This window comes from Cannabis sativa, chromosome 6, assembly GCF_029168945.1.
Source record: "Cannabis sativa cultivar Pink pepper isolate KNU-18-1 chromosome 6, ASM2916894v1, whole genome shotgun sequence".
Lineage (NCBI taxonomy): Eukaryota > Viridiplantae > Streptophyta > Magnoliopsida > Rosales > Cannabaceae > Cannabis > Cannabis sativa.
This window is the reverse complement of record NC_083606.1, coordinates 4,972,449-4,992,319: the sequence shown is the minus strand read 5'-3', so window position 1 is coordinate 4,992,319 and position 19,871 is coordinate 4,972,449. Positions and strand designations below refer to the sequence as shown.

The 19,871-nt window shown below is 30.7% G+C and overlaps 5 protein-coding genes across 6 annotated transcripts; 3 read left to right on the top strand and 2 right to left on the bottom strand.

The window, feature by feature from the left end:
* Nucleotides 1-567: 567 nt before the first annotated feature.
* On the top strand, nucleotides 568-3,757 carry LOC115694704 (uncharacterized). Its single transcript, XM_030621788.2, has 9 exons — nucleotides 568-851; nucleotides 950-1,071; nucleotides 1,333-1,439; nucleotides 1,547-1,742; nucleotides 1,831-1,923; nucleotides 2,144-2,203; nucleotides 2,292-2,366; nucleotides 2,582-2,662; nucleotides 3,057-3,757. Exons 1-9 carry the CDS (start codon nucleotides 764-766, stop codon nucleotides 3,432-3,434), a joined length of 1,200 nt encoding a protein of 399 aa, XP_030477648.1. The 5' UTR covers nucleotides 568-763; the 3' UTR covers nucleotides 3,435-3,757.
* A 3,949-nt stretch (nucleotides 3,758-7,706) lies between these two features.
* Nucleotides 7,707-8,717, bottom strand: LOC133039103 (NAC domain-containing protein JA2-like). The gene is made up of 3 exons (XM_061117909.1): nucleotides 8,564-8,717; nucleotides 8,169-8,464; nucleotides 7,707-8,078 (listed from the first exon to the last, which is right to left on the bottom strand). The coding sequence occupies exons 1-3, from the start codon at nucleotides 8,715-8,717 to the stop codon at nucleotides 7,707-7,709; spliced, it is 822 nt and encodes a 273-aa protein (XP_060973892.1).
* A 1,006-nt stretch (nucleotides 8,718-9,723) lies between these two features.
* LOC115724739 (probable xyloglucan endotransglucosylase/hydrolase protein 25) lies at nucleotides 9,724-16,114 on the top strand. 2 transcript variants are annotated; one of them, XM_061116928.1, is made up of 4 exons: nucleotides 9,724-9,791; nucleotides 15,009-15,222; nucleotides 15,310-15,503; nucleotides 15,613-16,114. In XM_061116928.1, the coding sequence occupies exons 1-4, from the start codon at nucleotides 9,739-9,741 to the stop codon at nucleotides 15,986-15,988; spliced, it is 837 nt and encodes a 278-aa protein (XP_060972911.1). In that variant the 5' UTR covers nucleotides 9,724-9,738; the 3' UTR covers nucleotides 15,989-16,114. The 2 variants fall into 2 exon arrangements, with proteins under 2 accessions (XP_060972911.1, XP_030509933.2); XM_030654073.2 differs by lacking the exon at nucleotides 9,724-9,791 and having other exon boundaries at nucleotides 14,936-15,222.
* Nucleotides 11,277-12,486, bottom strand: LOC115724744 (probable xyloglucan endotransglucosylase/hydrolase protein 25). The gene is made up of 3 exons (XM_030654082.2): nucleotides 12,164-12,486; nucleotides 11,889-12,082; nucleotides 11,277-11,781 (listed from the first exon to the last, which is right to left on the bottom strand). Exons 1-3 carry the CDS (start codon nucleotides 12,419-12,421, stop codon nucleotides 11,406-11,408), a joined length of 828 nt encoding a protein of 275 aa, XP_030509942.2. The 5' UTR covers nucleotides 12,422-12,486; the 3' UTR covers nucleotides 11,277-11,405.
* A 1,523-nt stretch (nucleotides 16,115-17,637) lies between the features above and the next one.
* Nucleotides 17,638-18,679, top strand: LOC115694873 (NAC domain-containing protein 19-like). The gene is made up of 3 exons (XM_030621976.2): nucleotides 17,638-17,791; nucleotides 17,883-18,178; nucleotides 18,272-18,679. Exons 1-3 carry the CDS (start codon nucleotides 17,638-17,640, stop codon nucleotides 18,677-18,679), a joined length of 858 nt encoding a protein of 285 aa, XP_030477836.2.
* Nucleotides 18,680-19,871: the final 1,192 nt, after the last annotated feature.

Genomic DNA, 19,871 nt, shown 5'->3' with positions numbered 1-19,871 from the left:
GAGTCACCTTTTCCTAAGTTTCTTGGTGTTTAATGAAGTTGATCATTTCTTTTTTTAAAAAATAACCCAATAAATAGAAAATAAAAGACTATTGTTTTAATAAATATATATGATTGATTATTCAATGGTTATAAATTATAATTTTAATTTTTAATGTAATCACGATGGTTATAGTTTTTTTTTATTTGTAATAATAGTTTACCCCAAGGTTGAGGTTCGAGTTCAAGTCTAGGTTTGAGGTCTAGGTCTAAGGTTTTGGTGTGGGTCTAGTGCTAGGGTTTGAAGCCAGGGTTTAGGGCTTGAGTCCAGGTCGGGGGTAGGGGCAGGGGCTGGGTTGCCTTTAGGTTGGGATCCGAGCAGTGGTCGAGTTAGGATTTGAGTCTGAGTCCTAAGATCCAGATTAAGGTCAGTGTACAAAATTTTGATTAAGAAAAAAAAATTATTTAAAAAATTTTGAAAGTATTTTTTTTTTGTTTTTAAAATTTTGATTTTGAATTAAAAAATTAAAAAGTGAAAATAATTCTAAAGAGTATATTTTTTGGGAAATATTTTTATTTTTTCAATTAAAAAAAATATTACTAATTATAAGACCCTAGATAAACATTGAAACTTTAGAAATTTGAAAAAAAAAAAAAAAAAAAAAATTGAAACTTTACATTTGGGTTTGGGTGGCGCGGCCAAAGTAAGAAGCTTTAGGTCACAATCTTCGGATTGTAATGCGCGCGCATCTGAAGTGTCCTGTAACACCATTCCCATCCAAACCATGGCTATGGCCTCAGATTCCAACGGGGTTTCTGCTTACTTAGCCTTAGCCATGGCTGCTCTCTTTGCTTCCACCACTGCTTTCTCTGGTTCCCTTTCTTCTGTTCCCATTTCCATTTTCCAATCCAAACATACACACATCTCTTTTCTTACTTAATTTTTGTGTTGTTGTTGTTGTTGTTGTTAGTGATTCAATGGAAGAAAAAGTCGAAGCTTTTGGAAACCAAGATTCGTGGTCTTCAGAAATCTCTCAACGCCTCCATGGAGAACTGTGCCGGCGAGAGACAAGGCCGAATTCGGGCTCAACAGGTTTTTCCTCCATATCAATTTTGTTATTTGTTCTCATTTGGGTTTTTTAATATGTGAAAGAAAAGATTGATCTTTATGGCTTTCATGGGATGATTCATAGTAAATACCCTTTTTAATGCTTCTGTTAATGAGTAATAATAATGTGTGCATTTTCTGTGTTGATGATAATTGAGTTCTGGAATTCAGTAAAAGATTTGAATATCATATATTATTACTGAATTTGCTATGTCACAAGTTATAATCTTTATGATGCTTTTGCAGGCTCTGAGGAAAACTCTAAGTAATCAACCAAAGCTTGAGAATAGTGATCAGCTTACTTCTTATCCCATGACACCAATTGGTACCATCCAATCATGCTTTTCTACCAGGTGGGTTAGATGGCAAAATAATTCAGTAGTGATTTCTAGATGCAATATATTTTTGTTCTTATCAGAGTTATTGTTTTTGTTATAGAAATTGATTTACAATGTTATAGGAATGGCACACCGAGGCAACCTTTACTTGTTCCCCTTGCTAGAGCATGCTTGGTCTTCGATTCGTCTATTGTACCTCCAGCATCACTTGTGGGTCTTGGGGGCTATTCTCATTGCTGGATTATATATGTTTTTCATTTAAATACCAATATGGAGAAGCTTTGGAAGCATCCATCTAAGGCGAGATTCAAGGCTAAGGTGTGTCTCTTGTAGTTATTGCTGTTGTATACCAAGATTGCTGCAATCTTTTTATCTTCTTATTATAAAAGGCTGGCAAAATCAATAGGTGAGGGTGCCACGGTTGAAAGGTGGAAAGATGGGAGTCTTTGCAACTCGATCACCACACCGTCCATGTCCTATTGGGCTCACTGTTGCAAAGGTAAAAGAAGTAGGCTGTTGTTCCCAAGAATTATTTCTTCAACTTGAGTTTGGAGTGATTGATCATTTAACTTTTGAAAGCTCACATAAACCTCAAAAACTTATTGCATTTCCTTTCACACTCATTTTTTTTCAAAAAGTTCATCTATTAGTTTGAGTAAAATATGTATTTTGAGAAGGAATATGATGAATAAAACAAAAAGTTTACATCCTTCTTTTAGATTGAGGCAGTGCAAGAGCATATGATGCTTCTCTCTGGTGCAGATCTGGTTGATGGGACTGTAAGTTTTCAATATGCTTAAACTCGTCTACTTCTATTGCTTTTTTCGCCATCACTCATGACTCATCTTGTTTTAATTTTGTTAACAGCCGGTGCTTGATGTCAAACCCTATCTTCCCTTCTGTGATAGTGTCCAAAACACAAGCATTCCCGAGTGGTTGATGGTATGACCTTATTGTCTTTTAGCCTATTATAACTTTCGTTAGAACATAGTCCGTTGATACATTTCTTTTTTTTTTTTACGACTAATCATATACGTGTTAAAGTACTAATTAAGTATTTGAACTTCTTAACTACGAAACCGTGGTTGCATTGATGTCATCATCATCTTGCCTATAAAGACAACTTTCTTGGTAATTGTATTTCTTATCTTGCACAGGGGGAGAATTTATTAGTAGCATCTTCTGTTAGCTTTGCCGAGTGCTTCAATTCCACACTTTCGGATTGCTGGGAAAAAGTGGTATGTTATCTAAAATGCACTTGCTAATGCGTTCTATCAAACACTTGGGTCGCTGTGATTTTTGTTTGATTTGGAAAACCCTCATTTCTGTTTATTACAAATAGTCAAGTTTGCTATATTTCCAAAGCCATATTATTATTCTATTCTTGATTTGCATTGTTTTAAGATTAACAACTCCATATTTTAAAGCTTCAAGTTGTTATCCTGACTCGAAAACTGAAAATGAGCCAATTTAATGTAATACTAATTTGGATTCTATATTTTTCCTGACTGTTATAGTTCATTAAGAACATGTTGTTGGAAAAAAACTTCATGACAAAACTTTAGAAGGCACTAATTTCCATTGGTTTTAATCTTCATACTATGAACGGCATTGTTGTTTGGTTTGTTCCAGGGCGAGAATTCACTCTACGCCTCGCCAGATGAGTTTCAAAACTTGATAAGGCAAGTTCTGTCATGGGATATTCGGTCTCTTGCTCAACGCAATCGACCTCACAATGCTATTATGAGAACAGAAAATGGCGAATCATTGGATAGTCCTTCTGATTCCGAGGACCATAATGATGATACAGCTCATAACCATGGAATTGAACAGGCTCCACTTTCTTCTGAAGATGTGCTTTACTTCTTGATCTTGGAAGGATTCAAAATTTCATACAGAATCGATACCAACGGCAATGTCACCGTGGAGAAAGTCTCACTGTCACGGGCCATCTCTAAAAGTAACCAAAACCGCTCGAATTACCTCACATGGAGAGATAAGTTAAGCTAACTCACCAGCATCTCTTATGTTAAAATTGATTCTGTTTTGACACTAAAGTTACTTTTAATCCATACTCATTGATTCTGATTGTATGGTGAAAGTCCCATAACTGAGCAGAAAAGAAATTGAAAAGAACCAGTTTTGCTTACTGTTCTTTTTTCTTGGTTTTGAATGGTTATATCAATTAATGATTTCTATTAGGTAAAACATCAAATTCTATGTCCTGAACAATCATGATGCTTGAAAAATTGGCTTATGTGGATTGATTATTTCAATGATATACTGAGAAAAATTGGACTATGAATGAATGCTATGGTATTTTATTTGTAAAAGTAGCTATATGTATTGTATGGTGAGGAATGGCTATTGGTAATGAATATATTACATCTCACTCAAACATAGTATAATATTGCTCTTGCATACCAATAATAATATCTTTGGCTAAATTCTTCCAACTATTGTTTCACTTATACTCAACCTTTAAAGTTTAAATTTTGGCGGTAAAATTTTTTAAATTACTGATTTGTTAGTAAATTTAAGATATTATTCGGTTAATTGTCACTATAGATGTATATTCTTGTACACGTGACACATTTATAATTGTGTTATTATTTTAAATTATAAAAAAAAATATTTTAAAATTAAATAAAATTATAAATAAAAAAACAAATTTAAAATAAAAAATATTATAAATTTTGAAATCATTTATTATAATTTTTAAATAATAATAGCTGTACCAATATAACACAATTCAGTAGTTTCGAGGGTTTTTGTAATATCTATTTTTTAAGGAAAATTTAAGAACTTAATTTTATTTTTTTTATTTCCATTTTTTTTTTATTATTTTAGTATTTGAAATAATCATGATATTGTGAATTAAGGATAATGGCAAATAAATTTTTATAATATAGTGATGAATATTTTTTTTTATTAATAGAGATGAATTACTATGGCATGTGCATAATGCTTAGGAAGTAATTAGTTGTGACAAATAAACTATTTATTTTGTGAGTGTTGTTGTTATTGTGAGCATAATAATAATAATAATAATACTTGTAAAATTACTTTATAATATAGTTTGACATATTTTTATAGTATTGCTGATTTATACCTATTATTTAAAAAGATTATAAATAATAATTTGTGATTAATTATGTAATATATAAAAGTATTATTTTAAATTATGATTTAAATTATTATGTGATTTAAAGTTTAAATTAAGTGATAACTGATAATGAGAATAAATATCTATTTCTTAGTTATTATTATCATTTTTTTTATGAATCATTGAATTTCATTGCACAAACTTCCTTTACAACCTAACCACTCCTTTGAAAGGATGCACAAATGTCTATACATAACAATATTTACAAGTATTCAAACCATCTTCTATCTTCTTGCTCGATTTTCTTTGGCAAGACACAAGTAATTCTTGTTTTGATTTGCCATTTTTGTTCCTGAATGTGCATCTATCTCGGGTTCTCCTGCTTCCTGAACCTACTCCTCTTTGATTTGCCAATGCACCTAATTAGTGTTAACAGATCTGTTGATTGAGCCTTCCAACCAACCCAATCCTTCATCTGTTGTAACATGTCCCCTGTTATGCTGCATTGCAAAAACAGATGAGTAATACATTCAGTTTGGTTGCTGCAAAAACAATAGTCTTCATCAGCTGCTATTTTCATTTTCTTTAGTCTGTCTCTTGTCTTGAGTCTGTCCAACACAACCATCCAGAGAATGAAGCTATGTTTGGGATGATTGAGCTTAGACCAAACCTGTTTACATCAGTGAATTCTTTCTAGAGGCTGTTGTAACTTTTTGTAGCCCTCTAAAATCTTGTATTCAACAACCATAATCTGCCTTGAATCCCAATTCCTCAACATCTCATCTTTTATCTCCACAAGCTTCCTCCAATACCAGCTGATATGGATGGAAGCCTTGTGGCTCCAACAATCTCCATTGTTCAAATAAACACTATGGATCCATTTGACCCACAAGTTGTCTTTCTTTGTAGCTAATGTCCATATATTCTTCATCAAAGCTGCTTTATTCCAATTGCTGATGTTTAGGAATCCCATTCCACCTTCAGCTTTAGAATGACAGACTTTCTCCCATGCCACTGCTCCTGCTCTTGTCATACTGTTGGAACCTTTCCAGAGAAAGCTTCTACATATTCTTTCAACCTCAACAATCACTTTCTTTGGCAATACTAGAATGTGACTCCAATACGTGTGAATAGTGAGCAGAACAGAATTAATGAGGATTGCTCTCCCTGCAAATGAAATGTGTCTGGTACTCCAAATTTTAATGCGGGCTGTCATCTTGTCCACAAGAATGTTACATTCATTCTGTGAGATTCTCTTTGAGCAGATTGGGACTCCCAGGTATTTAAAAGGAATTGTGCTTCTAGTGAAACCAGGAAGCTGAACAGCCCTTTGAATCTCAGATTCAGCCATCCCTGCACAATAAATAACAGATTTTCTATTATCATTATTATTATTTATGAAAGATAGGTGTGTACTTGAGAAATCGATATTTAGGGGAGTGAGTCGTTCAACCTAATCGGTTATTGTTATATTATTTCTTTTTTGTTTAAACCATAATTACACGTCAGTTTAGGGATTAGAAAACGTCCATAGGCGATTAGGGGTGGGTCTCTTCTCGTGAGTTTTTTTTCCTTAACTATACAAGAGAGATTTGAGTTTTTGGGGAGGTGGAAAAACTCTGGGGTGTTTAGAGAGTTCATTGGGTTCCCTAGGTTATAATTCGGGGTTTAAACGCTGTTAAAATTTTAAATTTTAAAGTGCTGCGAGCTGTTAAAATTCTATTATAATAATAATAATATTTTAATCTAGTTCACTATAATCACAAATTTTTATATATATATATATATAAATATGTACATAATTTTTTTTTTCATAGTATAAATTTATATGCATTTAATAAAAATAATTTTTAATATTTTTAAATTATATTTTTATCACTTTTAAAAGAAAAAATTATTGTTTATAAGAAACTTAAGTTGATATTGTTGGTTAATAATAAAAATATAAATATAAAATATTTTTTTAAAACAAGATAAAAAGTTAAAAATTTAAATATTATTATTTTAAATATTTTTTCTTTCAAAAAAATATTTTTATTTTTTGTAATATATAATAAATAATTAAATAATTTTTTAGTAAAAAATAATTTATTATTAAGTCTTTTAATCAAAACAGTTTTTTCTAATAGTTGGGTTGTACCAACTTTAGTTTTTAGCTGTAACTTTTCCATAAATTATTTAATAAGCTATTTTTTAACTGCTTACCAAACATATTTTTGTCACAACTTTTTTGAAAAGTAGCTTTTAGCTTTTCCAAAAGCTCTGCCAAACAGGCCCTTAATAAATCACAATATGTGCGGGCCGGTCCTAGGCATAGGCGGGCTAGGCTCGCGCTTAGGGCCCACTCATTTTAGCTAATACACGGACTAGTGGACTAAAGTTCTTTTAACACTTGAAGTACCTCAAAAAAAAAAAAATTCTATCTTTACTTTGAATTTCCTTGCAAAGCTCCTCATTACAAACATTTAATTAATATTCAAAAAACTTAGTAAATAAAAAATAATAATTTTACAATTTCTACCAAATATAATATATATATTTAACAGTACTAATGTAGAATAGAAGGTGTTTTAGTTTGTGGAATTTGAACTTTGCCGCCACGGGCAAAACAAATTCACAAAACTTTGGGGGCATTTATACCAATTCAGCTTTAAATAATCTAATCTAATCCAATCCAACGGTCACAAAGGCGAACTGGCTCGAGACGCGCGAATTCGGAGAGGTTGATGAGTCAGTGGCTGTATTATTCTTTGTAGTTTCCAGGGTTGAGAGAATAGTACTTATGTATTGGTTTAGTTGTATTCTTCTAATTATTCAATTACTAATGTTGTAACATAGATGCATTAGGCTAAGAGCTTTGCTTCTTCAGCTTTTGTCTCCAAAATCTTTACATATTCTTTCAAAACACCTATCTTTACTCTCCAATTTTGATTTGATGAAAACTACTCTTACAATTAAGTTATTTTAGTAGCTTCTGCATGCACATAAAATAAGCATTCTTCTGTATTTGTAATAATAATCTATGAATTTTATTTACTTTGTCTTAATTAAAGAAAATTACAATATTGTATTAATTTGTTTATAAAACAATAAATAATGATGACCCATATCCTCAGTCTTCCCTACAAACATTTTAATAATAAATCTGTGGGTGTTGTTGTTGTGGTGGAGGAAGACTAGGAATAGGTGCATATATAGTCTTGTTCAGTTAGGGTATCATCATCTAGAGTAATGCCCATCTCGTTTTCCCATTCTTCTACTGATTGATCAATTTGACTTACACTACTATATGCATTATCATTGGTTTGCGGTACTTGTTGTTGTTGTTGTTGCTGTGACAAAGGAGGGCTTGGAATATATGCTTCATCCATGTTGTGTTTGTTATTGGTTTCATCACATTGATTCGATTGTAGTAATTCTTCTCCTTTCTCTTCTTCTTCTGTTGTAGCAGTAGTAGTAATCTTTCTTCTCTTTGCAATGTGTTGATAATGTGCTTCTTTTTTAAGATCTCCATTATAGTATAATTTATACATAACACACTCATCAAGCTGCACATAAATTTAAGTAGGCTAGTTAGATAATAAGCACCACTAATTAACTCATTATTAATTAATATTATGTATGTAATATTAATGTACCGTCTTGATGTTTTTGTTATGATTCCCTTCTTTGGTCAATCTATACTCTGTTAGGAGCCAATTTGTCTTATTAGCTTCATTATCCTTGTTAGAGGGTTTTCCCATATAAAACTTTAGGTGAGTTGTGTAGCCAATTTGGTTGCCTTGGGAGGAAATTATTGGATAAGATCTTGAAGTTCTGTAATGTCCATCTCCAGCTGACCGAGAAGGTCGTTTGTTTCCACCTTCTGATAATTTGTATAGCGGAGTAAAAAAGTATAAACAACCCTTATCATACCTCTGCAAAGGATATTTTTCTGCAAAAATAAAAAATAAATATTTAAATAAGTTAATAATATAAGCTATAATATGAAAATGAAAATGATTTTAGAGTTGAGTGTTAGGTAGTTAGGTACCGATGAGTTGCCATGGGTTGTATAGGTAAATATTATCATGTTTGATCATTGGAATATTTACTAATTCTCCATTAACTTTCTTTTGAAGAAAATGGACAATTAGTTGTTCATCAGTAGGTGCAAACACATAGCCAGGTGGGAAATTCAAATTCATGGTGTTGTGTTTGGTGATTAATAATAATATTAATTAGTACTGTTTATATATAATATTATGTAAATGTTCGACTAATCTAAATATGTACTGATCTCAATCTCAATCTCTCTTCTCTCTCTCTCTCTCTCTATATATGTACGTATATATATATATAGTGTTAGGTCTACAGTACATGAATCCTATATCTAATCCAATTATAATTCTTTATTTTTTTACGAAGCTTCAGGAATATATAAGAGCTTAGATTTTAAATATAACTGAAATGAACGCCTATAGTTTTTTAAAATATAAATTGAAAATATATATATATATATATATCTTTTATTCAGTTTAACAATCAAGAAAAAATAAAAATATCAGAAATATAACTGAATTTATAATTTTTAAATTATTTATTTTTCTTTCAATATAACATTTATTGATTGAATCTGAACGTAAATCCTTTCCTAAACTAAAAAATATCTCAAATTTGACCTAATTAATATAGAAAAAAAATTAGTTTTAAGAAATCAAAAATAAATAAAAAAAAATTTACGTAATTTTGAATTTAATCAAAGATAAACCATTACTTATTATAAAATAAAAAGTTAAAAGATAATAATTTAAAGTTTTTAATTTAACTTTTTTATAAAACACAAATTAATTATTACAGCTGGCCGGTTGTGCCATAAAATTATGGAAGCCATTATCATGTAATCTTACATTTTTGTTTTGTTTTTTTTTTCTTTAAATAAATTATAATGTTATATACAAGTTCAAATATTAAGAAATCTCAATAAAAGAAGAGAGCTCATTAAATTATACAAGTTTTACATGTTGAGTTAATTCATACTTAGTCATATTGACCGTCTGACAAATATAATGAATTAGGAACATTCTAGAAAAACTGAACATAAAATTTGCTAAATCCTTTAACAAAGAACTAAATTCATTTATGAAAAAAAAAAAAAACGTTTAGAAAATACATTAACAACCGCTAAACAATCAGACTCAATAAAATTTAAAGATGGACCAACAATAAATGCCCAATTCAATACTACTAGTAAAGCTAAAAAAAATCTCTTTATTGATTGAGCAAGTACAGAGAAACATTACAGTCGAGAAGATTCTCTGGAAAGGATTCTCTCAAGTGTTTATCTCTCACACTCAACCCAAGAACTTCTTCATCTACAGAAGGTCTTCATACAAATACCAATTTCTTAATCTCTCTTTACACAGTACTTCTCTCTGTCTCTCTACCTCTCAATCTTTTCCTTTCTCAATCTCTCCTTCTCACATCTGTGAAATTACTCTTCGTCCGATCTTTCTTCTTTTACCCAAGGTGGTATTTATAGGCTTTAGGATATGGATCATAAATGTCAGTGGCTGCATTGAGCTGAGTTGTTAAGTTAGTTACGCCTTAACAAACTTAACAACCTCCTCATAACAAGATCTCCACGTTAGCGTTGGTCAAGGTGCTTCTAGATGAGATGTAAGCTTCCGGGCAAGCTGAAGCGTACGTAGAAAGGACTTTTCGGATAGGAGTAAGCCAGCTGGAGTTGACTATCCGAAGCTCTCTTCTAGGATGGACAAGCTGGGTTCCGAAATGCCTTTCCAAATGACAACCAACCTTCAGTGAGTACGAAACCGAAGACCTTTTTATTTAGAGGAATTATACCACATAGTAATTGCAAAGAAACAAACTGTAAGAAGATTGGTGGCAGCAAGAGAAGCTCAGCAAAGTAGATCTCACCCCCGACCGGCTGTGTAAAAATTAATATGGATGCAGCTTGTGATTCTTCTAAAGACAGATGTAGTATAGTTGCTATTGTGAGAGATGAAGGTGGCAATTGTTTGGAAGGTAAGGGGGATTTCTTTTGAGAGGCCTTATGACAACCTTACTAGCAATAAGAGAGGGGATACAATTGGGGTTTGATGTGAATTTGGAAGCCTTTTCTATTGAGTCTAACTGTGCTTAGGCCATATCTCTCCTTTCCTCTACTCTTGGTGATTACTATCGTGACTAAAATGGACTTTTATGGAGCATTCTTGATCTCATTCCGAGTCAAGGCTTTGGTGGTTTAACTTTTATTTTTAGGGAAGCTAATTTGTTGTTCATTTTCTAGCCAAACATACTCTTGTAATTAGAGTTAGAACTATTTGGAAAAGGGACCTTCCCAATGTGGCAAATTCTACTTGGGTAGGAGCTTATGTAAGTTGTTTCCCTTTGTGGAGATTCCACTTTCAAATAATAATAATAATGATGTAAATTTATAGTAAAATAAATTATTGGAGATTTATTAAATGTTATAAAAGATTATTTCTTTATTCAAAACAAATGAAAGAGTTAATTACCTGTATTATAATAATTATATAATATGTAACCAATAACTAACTTAACCGTCAATGCATTTGATTAATTAATTCCCAATCCAATTGTGTTATGAGCACTTGAATTAATATTTATGGGTACGCCAAATATGGCTATATAACACATGCAACTAATAATGTTATCAATTGGTTTGGTTGACTTGTAACCATTAATTAAATTTGATTGTAATATAAATCATGAGCGATTAATTATTAGACAAAACAAAAGAATATTTTTATTTATTCAAAACAAATCAAATGCAGATTATAATGAATGAATTACAATAAAGGATATTGAATAAGACATAGAATGATATGTAGTAGTAACTAGTCCTTGTTTTAGGCCATGCTGCATTCTTTAGGGATTCCTTGAGGAAATCTTTTAGTGTCTTTGCAATAATTGTAAATCATGAACTTCTTTTGAATAGTTTTCATCCTCTTTTCGCCTCTTGAATCCAATTCTTGGTTGAACCAGGGTTGAGATTTCGCAGCACAAGAAGAAGAAGCCTTAACACAAGCATTGGCCTTAAAATTCCTGTATGAGGCTGTGAAAGGAGCCTTACTCCAATCAGTCTTGACCAAACCACCCCTTGTCGCCCAATCGTCAGCGTTCCATAGGCTCGAGTGGATTCTCATTGGCTGGTCCTTTAGATATGGGATACCCATTGACTCCAAATTCTTGAACTTTCTAATGGGAGTTCCATCCACAGAGAATCTGAAAAACCAATGATTTTTTATTATGTAAGTTTAAATGTTGTGAGCAAAACCCATCAAGGAAACCAAAACATATGGAGTACTTTATTAATTAGTACAAGTGCTTACACAATGTGCTTAGGATTCCAAAGAATAGAGTATGTGTGGAAATCAGCAGTTGGGTCAAACCACAAGTGGAACTGTTGTTCTCTGTTGCCTTTGCCTTGGCTGAACACATTGGTGTGAAGAATGTAAGGATCACCACTCAAATTCCCCAAGAACTCAAAGTCAATCTCATCCCAATCTGACCCTTTTGAAGATAGCTGAAAATTCACATAACAAAACAAATTAATACATATAACCAAATAAAGAAACAAAGTAAACTTTAATTAGAGGTTACTTACGTAATAAGCAGTAACAGTTCCAGCAGAATTGCCAGCGACAAGCTTGAGTTGCATATCGATTTGGCCATACATGAACTCGTTCCTAGACTCAAAACCAGAGCCAGAAGCTTTGTCAAGAGACAAAGTAAGAAGCTCTCCATTGTTGAGCATCTTAGCTCTACCATCACCCCATGTGATCTCAAAATCTTTGTTGAGATCACCAGCTGATGCAGCCAATGCCAAAGACCCAAAAACAGCAAACAACACTAGACAAGCCATGGTTGAGTTTGAATGATAGAAAAAGATTGTAATTGTATTGATGGGTTAGGGTGGTGAATGTTGGAGCTATATATACACTTTTTTGTTAGATTATAGGTATGTTAATATGGGTTTAATGATAAGTAAGGTGGAAGTAGTATGGGAAGGTTCATTGTTATTAGTTTAATGTGCTGTGGCCAGTTAGTGAATAATATTTGATTTGTTTATTAATTATATATAATAGTGATTACATAATTTTGCATTGTTTGCGGTTGGTTTTAATAATGTCTAAGATGCTAATCCTCGGTTTCCATACACAATTATTCCAATTTCAATTATCATCAATATATGCTAATCTTTGGTTGTTAATTGTTTTATGTATTTTTTATTTTATTTTTATTTTTATTATTATGTATAGCCTTATAATAAGGAGCATCACCGATATATCATGTATATATGTTAGGGTAAATATTATTTTGGACCTTGTATTTTGCAAAAGTTACTAATTAGACTTTCTATTTTGTTAAATAACAGCGCGGATTCTATATTTTTTAAAATAGTACAAATAAGTCCATTAATTGATTTTTTATCAAAATAAAATTTAATAATAATACGATCTAAAGGTGTTATGACAAAATTGTTTACATTTTCTGTATCTGTTTGTGTTGGGAATTGTCTTCAAATTGGTTATATTAAAAAAAGTTGTCGAAAATTAAGCTTAGAAACCTATTTTTACCATTTTAGAAAATATAAAGTCTATTTTGTCATTTAATAAAATAGAGGGTCCAATAATTTTTATAAAATATAGGATTTAAAATAGTATTTACTCTATATGTTATGATATTTGTTCTAGCTGTTTTTCTTACATGTTCGAAATCTCAATTTCTGAGTATCTTTATTAAACATAAATAGTATTTAACACTATTTTGAAATGATATATTAATTATATTCTATAATAATTATAAAATTAAATTATGTGAAATCCGATACTACACTTAAAAAGGTATTTGGTGCTCTCTTCTATGTATTTTAATCTTTTTTTCTTAAAATTATTCTTTAATTTTTTTCTTTAGACTGAATTCTTTTTGACATGCCAGAAAACCGGCATGAGCATGATTCGACTAAAATTGACCAACACAACATTAAAAAATAAGCTTAAACACAACACAATATACTTGAAAGTACGACATGTAAATACGAATAAACTAAAAAACACACATTAAAAAATCTTATAATTTGATAATGATACTACATACATATTTACCAATGAATATTTAAAACAGGATGGACTGGCATTACTACACCTGAATTAGGAAAGCTCATGCTATCTATATGGCTGGTGAATTAATGGTGGAAAAGGGTATTATTGATGGTGTTTTATTGTGATAATGTTACTGTTGTCAAGGCATTATATATTAGCAGCAGGGTATTGGTGAGTCATCTTTTATTCCTCTAAAAATTATGAACATTGTAGAGTTTTATTTTTAAGATATTTGAGGCGATATTTCTTTAATATTTGCAATTATTACACATGACCCTAATCATAAAAAATAACGGTAAATGTACTTTATTTTACGATTTTGTTGCAATCATACATTTTTTTTTTGCTGTTAAGTGTCAATCAAACCCGTTAAGTGCTAGCTCAGAATCATATGGCGACATATTTCTTTAGCTTATGTAATATGTAGTCTAATAATATGTCTCTACGTGTTTCTCAGTTGACACTTAATGACCAAAAAAGAGTACGGCTGTAACAAAATTGTAAAATAAAATACTTTTACCGTCACTTTTTTTGATTAGAATCATATGTATAACAATTGTAAATGTTAAAGGGATTTTACCGCAAATACTCCTTTACTTTTTGAACATTATTTTATTTTCACAATTTTTATTTATATTATTATAAATATTCTCCATTCAATTACATTCTTCTCACTTTTTTAAAAAATTTACTCTTAAATATAGTTGAAGCATGAGATTTTAGTTAATAATTTTAAACTACTTGAAATTTAGTTTATTCATAGTAAACAAACAAATATAATGCACGTAACGATAACCTAATACTAAAATAATAATACATATACACATAAATTCATGTAATAAAATTATTTTAACTAATTAATCACTAGAAAATATTTGTATAGGCTACAAAATCTAATTTCTCCTAATCTGCCCAGTTAGCACCGCACATTACTGTATTATTATATTTATGATTTAATGACAATAGAATAATTATGGAAATAGAGAACAATACTGTATTATTTAGAAATAATTAAAAGTACCAATGCAAATTATTTTAATCATTATTACTATTATTATAATTAATTAAACAAAATCAAAGCATTAAGTGGCCACATTCATCACAATAATCAAATAATAATAATAATGATCATTAACACACCATAACCGCGTTGAGCCAACACTGTTCACAGCACATTAAACTTAATTCTACTGAACCTTCACATGCTACTTCCAAAACAAATCTCTATATATATAGCTCCAACATTCACCACCTTAAATCATCAATACAAAATACAATCATGGCTTTTCTTTCTTCAATTAACTCAACTCATTTAGTGTTGTTTGTTATTTTTGGGTCTTTGGCATTGGCTGCATCAGCTGGTGATCTCAACAAAGATTTTGAGATCACATGGGGTGATGGCAGAGCTAAGATGCTCAATAATGGGGAGCTTCTTACTTTGTCTCTTGACAAAGCTTCTGGTTCTGGTTTTGAGTCTAGAAATGAGTTTATGTATGGCCAAATCGATATGCAACTTAAGCTTGTCGCTGGTAACTCTGCTGGAACTGTCACTGCTTATTACGTAAGTAACCTCTGATCATAAAGTTTACTTTGTTTCTTGATTTGGTTATATGTATTAATTTGTTTTGTTTTGGGAATTTTTAATTAGTTATCTTCAAAAGGGTCAGATTGGGATGAGATTGACTTTGAGTTCTTGGGGAATCTGAGTGGTGATCCTTACATTCTTCACACCAATGTGTTCAGCCAAGGCAAAGGCAACAGAGAACAGCAATTTCACTTGTGGTTTGACCCAACTGCTGATTTCCACACATACTCTATTCTTTGGAATCCTAAGCACATTGTGTAAGCACTTGTACTAATTAATAAAGTACTCCATATGTTTTGGTTTCCTTGATGGGTTTTGCTCACAACATTTAAACTTACATAAAAAAAAAAATCATTGGTTTTTCAGATTCTCTGTGGATGGAACTCCCATTAGAAAGTTCAAGAATTTGGAGTCAATGGGTATCCCATATCTAAAGGACCAGCCAATGAGAATCCACTCGAGCCTATGGAATGCTGACGATTGGGCGACAAGGGGTGGTTTGGTCAAGACTGATTGGAGTAAGGCTCCTTTCACAGCCTCATATAGGAATTTCAAGGCCAGTGCTTGTGTTAAGGCTTCTTCTTCTTGTGCTGCGAAATCCCAACCCTGGTTCAACCAAGAATTGGATTCAAGAGGCGAAAAGAGGATGAAAACTATTCAAAAGAAGTTCATGATTTACAATTATTGCAAAGACACTAAAAGATTTCCTCAAGGAATCCCTAAAGAATGCAGCATGGCCTAAAACAAGGACTAGTTACTGCATATCATTCTATGTCTTATTCAATATCTTTTATTGTAATTCATTCATTATAATCTGTATTTGATTTATTTTGAATAAATAAAAATATTCTTTTGTTTTGTCTAATAATTAATCTCTCATGATTTATATTACAATCAAATTTAATTAATGGTTACAAGTCAACCAAACCAATTGATAACATTATTAGTTGCATGTGTTATATGTTATATAGCCACATTTGGCGTACCCATAAATATTAATTCAAGTGCTCATAGCACAATTGGATTGAGAATTAATTAATCAAATGCATTGACGGTTAAGTTAGTTATTGGTTACATATTATATATAATTATTATAACTGTAGTTAGTTGTGACCGTTATAGTTAAGACAGTTAGTTAGTTAGTTAAGCTCTAGAGTTGGTGTTTTGAGTTAGTGTGTGATGTTAGTTTCAAGTGTCAAACCTATTGGACTAGTCTATATAAAGTTCCTATTTTTACCACTTGAAACTAAGACACAACACCATTCATTGTGTAAAGATTGAACATTATCAATAAAGAGTTATATTCAGATTGTTGTTTCATAAGCATTGTAACTTGTTACTGGTTGTATGGCATTCGAGTTGTAGACTCAATAATAACACAGGTAACTAACTCTTTCATTTGTTTTGAATAAAGAAATAATCTTTTATTACAGTTAATAAATCTCCAATAATTTATTTTACTATAAATTTACATCATTATTATTATTATTATTTGAAAGCGAAATCTCCACAAAGAGAGACAACTTACAAAAGCTCCTACAAGTAGAATTTGCAACATTGGGAAGGTTCCTTTTCCAAATAGTTCTAACTCTAATTACAAAAGTATGTTTGGCTAGAAAATGAGCAACAAAATTAACTTCTCTTCAAATAAAAGTGAAACCACCAAAGTCTTGACTCGGAATAGTTAATTAGTTATAGTAAAAATAAAAAGTGTTTTAATTAAATGACACATTTTTGGACTTTTTGGATTAATTAGTAGTACATGATTAAAAAATAAATTACGTTAATAATAAATTACATTATCATGATTTATTTGATAATGTCATAATAAGTAATAGTTTATCTTTGATTAAATTCAAAATTACGTTGATTTTTTTTTTATTTATTTTTGATTTTTTAAAACTAATTTTTTTCTATATTAATTAGGTCAAATTTGAGATATTTTTTAGTTTAGGAAAGGATTTACGTTCAGATTCAATCAATAAATGTTATATTGAAAGAAAAATAAATAATTTAAAAATTATAAATTCAGTTATATTTTCGATATTTTTAATTTTTCTTGATTGTTAATTAAACTGAATAAAAGATATATATATATTTTCAATTAATATTTTAAAAAACTATAGGCGTTCATTTCAGTTATATTTAAAATCTAAGCTCTTATATATTCCTGAAGCTTCGTAAAAAAATAAAGAATTATAATTGGATTAGATATAGGATTCATGTACTGTAGAGTGTAGACCTAACACTATATATATACGTACATATATAGAGAGAGAGAAGAGAGATTGAGATTGAGATCAGTACATATTTAGATTAGTCGAACATTTACATAATATTATATATAAACAGTACTAATTAATATTATTATTAATCACCAAACACAACACCATGAATTTGAATTTCCCACCTGGCTATGTGTTTGCACCTACTGATGAACAACTAATTGTCCATTTTCTTCAAAAGAAAGTTAATGGAGAATTTGTAAATATTCCAATGATCAAACATGATAATATTTACCTATACAACCCATGGCAACTCATCGGTACCTACACTCAACTCTAAAATCATTTTCATTTTCATATTATATATAGCTTATATTATTAACTTTAAATATTTATTTTTTATTTTTGCAGAAAAATATCCTTTGCAGAGGTATGATAAGGGTTGTTTATACTTTTTTACTCCGCTATACAAATTATCAGAAGGTGGAAACAAACGACCTTCTCGGTCAGCTGGAGATGGACATTACAGAACTTCAAGATCATATCCAATAATTTCCTCCCAAGGCAACCAAATTGGCTACACAACTCACCTAAAGTTTTATATGGGAAAACCCTCTAACAAGGATAATGAAGCTAATAAGACAAATTGGCTCCTAACAGAGTATAGATTGACCAAAGAAGGAAATCATAACAAAAACATCAAGACGGTACATTAATATTACATACATAATATTAATTAATAATAATGAGTTAATTAGTGGTGCTTATTATCTAACTAGCCTACTTAAATTTATGTGCAGCTTGATGAGTGTGTTATGTATAAATTATACTATAATGGAGATCTTAAAAAAGAAGCACATTATCAACACATTGCAAAGAGAAGAAAGATTACTACTACTGCTACAACAGAAGAAGAAGAGAAAGGAGAAGAATTACTACAATCGAATCAATGTGATGAAACCAATAACAAACACAACATGGATGAAGTATATATTCCAAGCCCTCCTTTGTCACAGCAACAACAACAACAAGTGCCGCAAACCAATGATAATGCATATAGTAGTGTAAGTCAAATTGATCAATCAGTAGAAGAATGGGAAAACGAGATGGGCATTACTCTAGATGATGATACCCTAACTGAACAAGACTATGCACCTATTATTAGTCTTCCTCCACCACAACAACAACACCCACAGATTTATCAATAAAATGTTTGTAGGGAAGACTGAGGATGGGTCATTATTATTTATTGTTTTATAAACAAATTAATACAATATTGTAATTTTCTTTAATTAAGACAAAGTAAATAAAATTCATAGATTATTATTACAAATGCAGAAGAATGCTTATTTTATGTGCACGCAGAAGCTACTAAAATAACTTAATTATAAGAGTAGTTTTCATCAAATCAAAATTGGAGAGTAAAGATAGGTGTTTTGAAAGAACATGTAAAGATTTTGGAGACAAAAGCTGAAGAAGCAAAGCTCTTAGCCTAATGCATCTATGTTACAACATTAGTAATGAATAATTAGAAGAATACAACTAAACCAATACATAAGTACTATTCTCTCAACCCTGGAAACTAGAAAGAATAATACAGCCACTGACTCATCAACCTCTCCGAATTCGCGCGTCTCGAGCCAGTTCGCCTTTGTGACCGTTGGATTAGATTAGATTATTTAAAGCTGAATTGGTATAAATGCCCCCAAAGTTTTGTGAATTTGTTTTGCCTGTGGCGGCAAAGTTCAAATTCCACAAACTAAAACACCTTCTATTCTACATTAGTACTGTTAAATATATATATTATATTTGGTAGAAATTGTAAAATTTTTATTTTTTATTTACTAAGTTTTTTGAATATTAATTAAATGTTTGTAATGAGGAGCTTTGCAAGGAAATCCAAAGTAAAGATAGATTTTTTTTTTTTTTTGAGGTACTTCAAGTGTTAAAAGAACTTTAGTCCACTAGTCCGTGTATTAGCTAGGTTCAATTTATTACAATGGAGGTTTTTCAATGGTGAAACCCTTAAATCGGTCCTAAGTTGAAATGGGTTATAAGCAAAAAAATTTTTTTGAACTCTTACTATAAAGATAAATAGTATTTTTAAAATTATTAAAAATATATATATTTTTTATTTGGACTCCTAAAATGAGTGGGCCCTAAGCGCGAGCCTAGCCCGCCTATGCCTAGGATCGGCCCACACATATTGTGATTTATTAAGGGCTTGTTTGGCAGAGCTTTTGGAAAAGCTAAAAGCTACTTTTCAAAAAAGTTGTGACAAAAATATGTTTGGTAAGCAGTTAAAAAATAGCTTATTGAAGAATTTATGGAAAAGTTACAGCTAAAAACTAAAGCTGGTACAACCCAACTATTAGAAAAAACTGTTTTGATTAAAAGACT